This window comes from Tetranychus urticae, chromosome 2 (genome assembly GCF_039701765.1).
Source record: "Tetranychus urticae isolate SD_2017Ah chromosome 2, NJAU_TeUrti_SD_1.0, whole genome shotgun sequence".
Taxonomy (NCBI): domain Eukaryota; kingdom Metazoa; phylum Arthropoda; class Arachnida; order Trombidiformes; family Tetranychidae; genus Tetranychus; species Tetranychus urticae.
The window spans coordinates 8,657,516-8,667,105 of NC_142959.1; the positions used below are offsets into that span (position 1 = coordinate 8,657,516).

Below are 9,590 nucleotides of genomic sequence, written 5' to 3' on the forward strand. Positions count from 1 at the left end.
AGTTGCCTGTTTAAGATCGCTTTGCAGATCATTTTTTCTTATGTGTCTTTTAATGGTGATTGCTGATCAATAAATCATGTTTTGATCCGAGTTAAAAAGTTTCAAAAGTTTCATAAAATTGGTGAAAGGATACTAACTGTTATTGATAAACTCAACTGGGGATCATTACTTCTTAAACTGATCAAAACCGTAGTCGAGTTTATGATTGACGTTCTTGCTGGAGTTATGCTTGGGAAAAGCGCTTTATCACCGCCTTTGAAATCATTTTAGATGTGTTTAAATAACAAAAATAATGTTGTAATAACGTTAAAACATAACATTTTCCATACAATTGTGCAAAAGATATTTCATTCAAGATATGAAGACTTATTTTTCGACTGAATATTGCCACCGAACTGCCTAAAATAAGACTTTTGAAATGAAATCTTTTCAACTAAATATTGGTTCGACTTCTTTTGTTCCCACTGAGCTAGTTTAAACTGGACACAGGTTGTTTCTGGTTCCGGTTTTTGTTTTTTAGCGTGAAGTTTTGAATACAAGTTTCAGTTGTGAACAACATTTCTTTGTCAATCTTTTGCTTTCTTCTTTGCTGTAACAAGTTCTTTAAGTAAGTTCATTTTTGCCAGTCAAGTCTTTTCACAGTGAATGCTACAAAACCATTTCTTTCACAGAAAATAATTTTATTCTTGCCAATGGATAATTCACTGAAAAATATTGAAAAAGATGATAGCTCAGATAAAGGTGAGTCTATTTATTTAATGAATCATGATAATACAGTGATGATAACTTTTCGATAAATTATTCAGTTACCATAAAGGTTAAGGTTGAAGATGAGGGATATCATGATATAGTAATAGATTGGTCGGATGGCAGTTCTCCATACAAAGATCAGCAAGTTATTAAACAGGTAAGCCATTTTCTCATGTTTCATTTCAATTTTGCTTTAGATTAAACTAGACATTCAATTTTGTTTTTAAATAGCTTTCGTCGATAATCGGAATGCCAGTCGAATTAATCAGGCTGACTGGGTTAGTTTATGCGCCTAATAATCATTTTGATTTACATAATATTGAACATAAATCATTCGATCCCCGGTTTTATGAGCATGATGAGCCTGATGAGAATGCGCCTGATTTAATGCCGTGTAACTTCACCAAAGAGAACTGTTTAGGAAGGTTGAATGATGGTGATCGCTTTGTCTTGCGTACTGATTTGACTTTGTGGGTGGATGTCTGTTTCAGTCTAGACATATATTTGTATAGCCTTGACTGTGAGTTTTACAATGAAAACAATTGTACTCAGTACTATTGTCATTATTCAAATACGAGAAATTTTATCGATAGAAAAGTATCAGTTGCTACAAACACTGAGTTACACAATATATTACGAGCAAGGTATGCAGAAATGCCTCCTATTGTAGACGTTGATTCAGCCTTGGAAAATCGTTCACGAAGAATAAGAATCTTGAGAGAGTTGGACATCAAGGCGTTCTTTTGGGGGCAGCAGTGTATTAGTAGCTCGAGATACCATGACCGACATGAGTCCCCCTATTCACGAACTCGAGGTTAACTTTTACTGATATTTTATCTTCATGTGAAAATGCTGGCTCCAGGAAACGAAACATGGTGCTAATCATCAATGACATGCTCGCCACAATTCCAATCTCTCATTAATAAACAAGCAGATTGAAGTAATCATTGTAATCATTCTATAATAGATTATTTAAAGTATAATATAAATTTATATCATGAAACACATCACATAATTGCCAATTCTTTGGAGTATTCGAAGCTTTTCCATTAAGATCTTCAATCACAAGACCACCAAGACTTTTGAAATGAAATCTTTTCAACTAAATATTGGTTCGACTTTTTTTGTTCCCACTAAGCTAGTTTAAACTGGACACAGGTTGTTTCTGGTTCCGGTTTTTGTCTTTTAGGGCAAAGTTTTGAATTCAAGTTTCAGTTGTGATCAACATTTCTTTGTGAGTCTTTTGTGTTCTTTTCGCTAACAAGTTGTAAGTTCCTTTTTCGCCATCCAAGTCTTCTCAGATTTGATCTTTATAAACTGTTTTATTCAAACTTTTTTTCTTCAATGGATCATTCAATGAGAAATGCTGAAGATGTGGATATTTCAGATAAAGGTGAGTCTATTTATTTAATGCACTATGATAATACAGTGATGCTAATTGTTTCAATAAATTATTTAGTTACCATAAAGGTTAAGCTTGCAGATGAGGGATATCATGATCTAGTAATAGATTGGTCAGATAGAAGTGGTAAATACAAAGGGAAACGAGTTATTGACCAGGTAAGTCATTTTGGCTCATATTTGTCTTAAATTTAATTTAGATTAAACATTCAATTTTATCTTGAATAGCTTTCAACGATAATCGGTATTCCATCCCACTACATCGGTGCTGCCTACATCAATTTCACACACAATAATTTGGTTGAAATATTTGATAAAGATCTCGATGAAAGAAACCAGAATGAATTCACTAAGGAGAACTGTTTAGGAATTTTGAATGATGATTTTGATTGTTTCGCTATAACAACTGAACTGATTTTTTGCAGATTTGAGTTTGATTTGTGTATATGTTTGGAAAGCCGTTTGTTGGTTAATGATAATGATTGTACAGGTAACTATTGTCATTATTCAAATACTAGAGCTTTTATAAATAGACAAGTAGCAATTGCTACAAACTCCGAGTTAGTTATGAAAATACGATTAAAGTATGAAGAGATACCTATGGACATAGAAGGGATTGAAATTTATTTGCGAAAAGGGAAAATTTTGAGAGACTTCGACATCAAGCCGTTTATTTACGGACCATGGTGTCGCCTAACCTATGGCAGAGCACAGGAATATATTGATTATATCAATCCGCAATATTCACGAACTCGTGGTTAACTTTTACGTGATGTCTAAACTTAACATCAAGATATAAGATGATTTGAAATCTTGAGTTTGAAACCAATAAATGTTTGATTAACCTTGAGTTTGAATGAGTTTCTTTAAGAGTTTTCATATCACTTGCAATGAATGACACTTGAAATGAAATGTCCATCAATGGCAAATGCTCTTGACATATCTAATCTATTCAATAATATCTTTTGACCATTTAAAGACCAAATCAATCGCAGTCTTTATTTTGGTTACTTTATGAGCAAAAGTTATTCTAATTTTGTACTCTTACTTATACTTTTTATTATTAAAAACTGTTCTCGTGATTAACAAATCAAAATGTTGTACAATCCATGGTCTGCCAGTCGATGTATCGTACTTTACTTACAAACCATTACTTTTCTTATGTTTCTGCTCATTTCGTGTTCAACATTCAGAATTACTTATGGTTTTAGTGTTGCCCTGTTGCTCAAAGGATTTCATCTCCATGCAATTTACAAAGGGACAAGATCAATGCTCAGGGGTTTCTTTTGCTTCACAATTTTTGGACTCTGTATGACGATTTTTCTGGCCACCATCATAACCACATTAGCTGTTTGCTCTTTCAATTATACTGAGACTAAAACTAATACTATTCAGAATGAAAATGTTGTTGCATCGATGGCCAATGCAGTTGGATCTGGATTCCTTGTTGGAGTTGCACTTTCCTTGGTAGGTTTTCAATTCTTGGATGCTTTCTTCCAATCACTGTATCTGGAAGAATTAAATTATCAAAATTCCGTTTCTGGAGCTGTAATTACTTTAGAGCGAGTTGGCCGGATTGGTATTTAATCTCGAATTGATCTGAATTTGAACTCGAATTTCCATTGATCGTACAATAATTTATCAACAGCTACACCAATCAATCTTGTAATTTTAAACCAATACTATTTTGAAAGACTAAAATAAAATTTTGACAATTTAGTTATAATTCAACGTTTAATATTAAAATGTAAGTAATGACGTTTATGCACTGACTTTTTACACATTATAAATACTTTTTGTTCCCTTTGTACGGTCATTTTGATAAGAGTCGATTCAAGTCGACCGATCGCGCTGGTTTGACTCTAGTTTTGGCTTGTTCAAAAGATTCGCGCTAGGCTTCAATTGACTTCAGTGAATCAGCATCATACTCAGTCGGCTGCCATTTAATGATTTAATGAAACTCCTCACAACCATAATAATGAATGGAGGATTATCTCAATCTGAAAAATCAATCCTTCCAAAAAACAAAACATGCAAAATGGATTCAAACAATTCAACTGCACCATAGGTATAGCATTATAATGTCCAATAAATGTCGTTTTCATTGGTTAGTTTAGATCTTTGAAGGACTCTACAATAAAATCAGAACTTAAATAATTTCCAAAATGATTTCGTTCTCAAACGATTCATTTCTTTCCTATTAACAGTTTTATTTTAGCCAAAGGAGGATGTCAAAAGTTGCCTATTTTCAGATAAATTTGCAGATCATTTTTTCTTATGTATTTTTCAATGATGATTGTCGACAACAAATAATCGCTATTTTATCAGAGAATCAGTTTCATCGCCTAAAATTGGTGAAAGGATACTTACAGCTATGGGTCAACTCAACTGGGGATCATTACTTCTTAAACTGATCAAAACCGTGGTCGAGTTTATGATTGACGTTCTTGCTGGAGTTATGCTTGGGAAAAGCGCTTTATCATCGCCTTTGAAATCATTTTAGATCTGTTTAATTACTCTACTCGACTTACCTATTGATACAATAAACTTTTTCCATTCAATTGTATAATAGCTATTTCATTCAAGGTAAAAAATAAAATATAAGACTTAGTTTTTCATCTGAATAGCGACACCGAACTGCCTAAAAAACAAGACTCTTGAAATGAAATTTTTTCGACTAAATATTGGTTCGACTACTTTTGTTTTCACTGAACTAGTTTAAACTGGACACTTGTTTCTGGTTCCGGTTTTTGTTTTTTAGCGTGAAGTTTTGAATACAAGTTTCCGTTGTGAACAACATTTCTTTGTCAATCTTTTGCTTTCTTCTTTGCTGTAACAAGTTCTTTAAGTAAGTTCATTTTTGCCAGTCAAGTCTTTTCACAGTTAATGCTACAAAACCATTTCTTTCACAGAAAATAATTTTTATTCTTGCCAATGGATAATTCACAAAAAAATATTGAAAAAGATGATATCTCAGATAAAGGTGAGTCTATTTATTTAATGAATCATTATAATACAGTGATGATAACTTTTCGATAAATTATTTAGTTACCATAAAGGTTAAGGTTGAAGATGAGGGATATCATGATATCGTAATAGATTGGTCCGATGAAAGTTTTCCATACAAAGATCAACAAGTTATTAACCAGGTGAGCCATTTTCTCATGTTTCATTTCGATTTTGCTGATTTTGAGATTAAACTTGACATTCAATTTTATTCCGAACAGCTTTCGTCGATAATCGGGATTCCAGTTCAATTAATCAGGATGACTATCTTAATTTATGCGCCTAATAATTGGTTTGATTTGCGAAATATTGAACATAAATCATCTGATCCTTGGATATACGGACCTGGTGAGGATGAGCCTAATGCAATGTCGTGTTTCTTCACCAGAAAGAACTGTTTGGGAAGATTGAATGATGGTGATCGTTTTGTCTTGCGTACTGATTTGTGGCCGGATGGCTGTTGTTTCGATCTATGCATATATTTGTATAGCCTTGATAGTGAGTTTTACAATGAAAACAATTGTACTGAGAGCTATTGTCATTATTCAAATAAGAAAACTTTTATCGATAGAAGAATATCAGTTGCTACAAACACTGAGTTACACATGATATTACGAGTAAAGTATGCAGAATTACCTCCTATTGTAGACGCTAATTCATACGAAGAAAATTATTCGCAAAGAAGGAGAATCTTGAGAGAGTTGGACACCGAGATGTATTTTTTGATGCAGCAGTGTTGCTCAAGACATCATCATCGGTATATATCTTCCTATTCAAGAACTCGTGGTTAACTTTTATGCGGTGTCTAAACTAAAGGGCAAGATAAAAGATGATTTGATTGGCCGGAATGGTATTTAATCTCGAATTGATCTGAATTTGATCTCTGATTTCAATTGAACATAAAATAATTTACCAAAAACTACACCAATAAATCTTGTAATTTTGTACCAATACTATCTTGAAGGATTAAAATAAAATTTTGACAATTCAGTTATAATTCAACGTTTAATATTAAAATGTAAGTAATGACGTTTATGCACTGACTTTTTACACATTTTGAATACTTTTTGTTCCCTTTGTACGATCATTCTTTGTACGATCTTTCTTTCTTTTCCGATTTTCAATAAAAATGTAGTCGTTAATCTCATCTCCTTGGTCACTTATTACCTAAGCGTCCTTCCAAAACGAGATTCCTAATTTTGGCAAAATTATGGCCCAACAGCCTTTGGAAGCATTGAAACCATTCGTATTCCGTCGATGAGCAGCACTGAGTATAATCTTATGTGATGCCTATTCAGTTTCAGGGCAATTTTGTACTTCTTAAACTGATCTAAACCGTAGTCGAGTTTATGATTGACGTTCTTGCTGGCGTTATGCTTGGGAAAGCGGCTTTATCACCGCCTTTGAAATCATTTTAGATCTGTTTAATTGTGATTCACTTGCTCTACTTGATTCACTTAATCAACGTATTGATACAATAACATTTTCCATTAGATTTTATAAAAGATATTTCATTCAAGATATGAAATAAAATATTGGTCGGATGAAAGTTTTCATACAAAGATCAACAAGTTATTAACCAGGTAAGCCATTTTCTCATGTTTCATTTAAACTTTACTTCACATTCAATTTTATCTTGACAGCTTTCGACGATAATCGGAATGCCAGTCGAATTAATCTGGCTGACTGTCTTAGGTTATGCGCCTAATAATCATTTTGATTTACAAAATATTGAACATAAATCATTCGATCCCCGGTTCTTTGAGCATTTTGATATAATGTCATATTTCTTCACCAGAAAGAACGCTTTGGGAAGGTCTAATGATGGTGATCGCTTTGTCTTGTGTACTGAATTGGATTTGGGGCCGGATGGCTGTTTCGATCTAACCATATTGTTGTATAGCCTTGATAGTGAGTTGTACTGACGAGGGATACGTCTCAGGTGTCTCAATAATTTCGGGTCGAGACCATATACATTCGATAGAGCACAAAAAATTATGCATAGGGTTATCGTCTCCCGTTTCGGAAACTTTCGCATCACGAGTAAATTGAGGTCGAAAGACCAATTTTCACGAAAACATGCAAGTTCTTGAAATTTTTTACCCTATTTTTATTACATTTATTAAGGTTTTCGGACCTGAAAAAATGATTGGAAGTAATTAAAACTCTGTAAAATGTCATTTTAACCACTTTTAGCTACATCAATAGTCAAAAAGTGTTGGTGGTGAAAGGAAAAAGTGTAATATGTACAAAATGTGGTGAAAATGACATTTTACAGAGTTTTAATTATTTCCAATCATTTTTTCAGGTCCGAAAACCTTAATAAATGTAATAAAAATAAAGTAAAAAATTTCAAGAACTTGCATGTTTTCGTGAAAATTGGTCTTTCGACCTCAATTTACTCGTGATGCGAAAGTTTCCGAAACGGGAGACGATAACCCTATGCATAATTTTTTGTGCTCTATCGAATGTATATGGTCTCGACCCGAAATTATTGAGACACCTGAGACGTATCCCTCGTGAGAACTATTGTCATTATTCAAATACGAGAAATTTTATCGATAGAAAAGTATCAGTTGTTACAAACACTGAGTTAAGAATGATATTACGAGCAAGGCATGCAGAATTATCACTATTGTAGACGCTGATCCACACTTGGAAAATTATTCGCAAAGAATGAGTTTCTTGAGAGAGTTGGACACAAGATGTTCTTTTGGGTAAAGCGGTGTAGCTCAGACAATAATTTACGATGGAAACCTCCCTATTCACGAACTCGAGGTTAACTTTTATTGATATTTTATCTTCATGTGAAAATGGACGATTACTCTTGGCTCCGGGAAACGAAACATGGTGCTTATCATGTTCGCCCAAATTCCAATCTCTTATTAATGAAAAAGCAGATTGAAGTAATCATTGTAATCATTTTAGATTTGGTTTTTAAAGTAAAGTATAAATTTAAATCATGAAACAAATCACAAAATTGCCAATTCTTTGGAGTATTTGAAAATTTTCCATTCAAGTCTTCAATCACAAGACCAACAAGACTTTTTAAATGAAATCTTTTCAACTAAATATTGGTTCGACTTCTTTTGTTTCCACTGAGCTAGTTTAAACTGGACACTTGTTTCTGGTTCCGGTTTTTGTCTTTTAGGGCAAAGTTTTGAATTCAAGTTTCAGTTGTGATCAACATTTCTTTGTGAGTCTTTTGTGTTCTTCTTTGCTTCAAGTTCATTTTTTTGTCAAGTCTTTTCACATTGACTCTTTGAAAACCATTTTATTCAAGCTTTTTTTCAATGGATCATCCAATGAGAGATATTGAAGATGATATTTCAGATAAAGGTGAGTCTAATGTTTAATGATCAGTTTATGAGTTTAATGAACCGTGATAATGCAATTGTGTTAATTGTTTTGATGAAATATTTAGTTACCATAAAGGTTAAGGTTGCAAACGAGGGATATCATGATCTAGTAATAGATTGGTCGAGTGGTGAAAGCAAGAGAAAACAAGTTTTTGACCAGGTAAGTTCACTTTGTCTCATATTTGGTTTCCACTTTACTTTAGATTTAACTTACCATTCAAACCTTTAATTTTATCTTGAATAGCTTTCGACGATAATTGGTATTCCTACACGCTACATCAACGGGGCTTACATGTATTTAGGAGTAGATGATTGTATTGTAGTTGAAAATTATGAATGTAGGAAATTCAACCCTGAAATGTCCGATGACGATTGTGAAGAGCGCACTGAGCCGGTATTTTTGAGAAGATTGAATGATGGTGACTGTTTCGCAGCATGTATTAGAATAATTTTCTCTAGAAATTTTGTTGAAGTAACGGTATATTTGTATATTCGTGGTCTGTTTAATGATAATTATTGTACAACACACTATTGTACCTCTAAAAATAGAGCTTTTATAAATAGACAGGCAGCAATTGCTTCAAACTCTGAGTTGAGGATGAAAATACAATCAAAGTTTGCAGAGATACCTAGAGAAATACACCCGAATATGGAAATTATTTTGCGAATCGAAATCTTGAGAGATTTCAACATCCTACCGTTCATTGACGCGTCATGGTGTCACCTGCACTATTTGTATATTGGATTTATCAATCCTTATTTACGAACTCGTGGTTAACTTTTATGCGAAGTCTAAACTAAACAGCAAGATATAAGATCCTTTGAATCTTGAGTTTGAAACCAATAAATGTTTGATTAACCTTGAGTTTGAGACCTTTATTTTTTATTATTGAAAACTGTTCTCTTAAAAACTCTTAGATCACATAATTTACAATCATGGTAAAAATCGTGCGAAACTTCCATCGTATAATAAATATTAAGAAAATTTTTTGAGACTCAATCAGAAAGAAATAGCCAAGAACAAGGATTTGAGGAAGTTGAAATACAATCTGACCAAGTAGTTGAAAGATACTG

General features: G+C 33.0%; 3 protein-coding genes across 3 annotated transcripts; all 3 read left to right on the forward strand.

The window, feature by feature from the left end:
* The first annotated feature begins 14 nt into the window (after positions 1-14).
* Positions 15-3,877, forward strand: LOC107371639 (uncharacterized). Its single transcript, XM_015939813.3, has 5 exons — positions 15-741; positions 807-907; positions 982-2,143; positions 2,210-2,310; positions 2,380-3,877. Exons 3-5 carry the CDS (start codon positions 2,095-2,097, stop codon positions 2,911-2,913), a joined length of 684 nt encoding a protein of 227 aa, XP_015795299.1. The 5' UTR covers positions 15-741; positions 807-907; positions 982-2,094; the 3' UTR covers positions 2,914-3,877.
* Positions 3,878-4,982: 1,105 nt separating this feature from the next.
* LOC112539473 (uncharacterized) lies at positions 4,983-6,239 on the forward strand. Its single transcript, XM_089268090.1, has 3 exons — positions 4,983-5,134; positions 5,200-5,300; positions 5,379-6,239. Exons 1-3 carry the CDS (start codon positions 5,086-5,088, stop codon positions 5,946-5,948), a joined length of 720 nt encoding a protein of 239 aa, XP_089124216.1. The 5' UTR covers positions 4,983-5,085; the 3' UTR covers positions 5,949-6,239.
* A 1,449-nt stretch (positions 6,240-7,688) lies between these two features.
* On the forward strand, positions 7,689-9,381 carry LOC107367876 (uncharacterized). Its single transcript, XM_015935630.3, has 3 exons — positions 7,689-8,496; positions 8,582-8,676; positions 8,761-9,381. The coding sequence occupies exons 1-3, from the start codon at positions 8,451-8,453 to the stop codon at positions 9,292-9,294; spliced, it is 675 nt and encodes a 224-aa protein (XP_015791116.1). The 5' UTR covers positions 7,689-8,450; the 3' UTR covers positions 9,295-9,381.
* Positions 9,382-9,590: the final 209 nt, after the last annotated feature.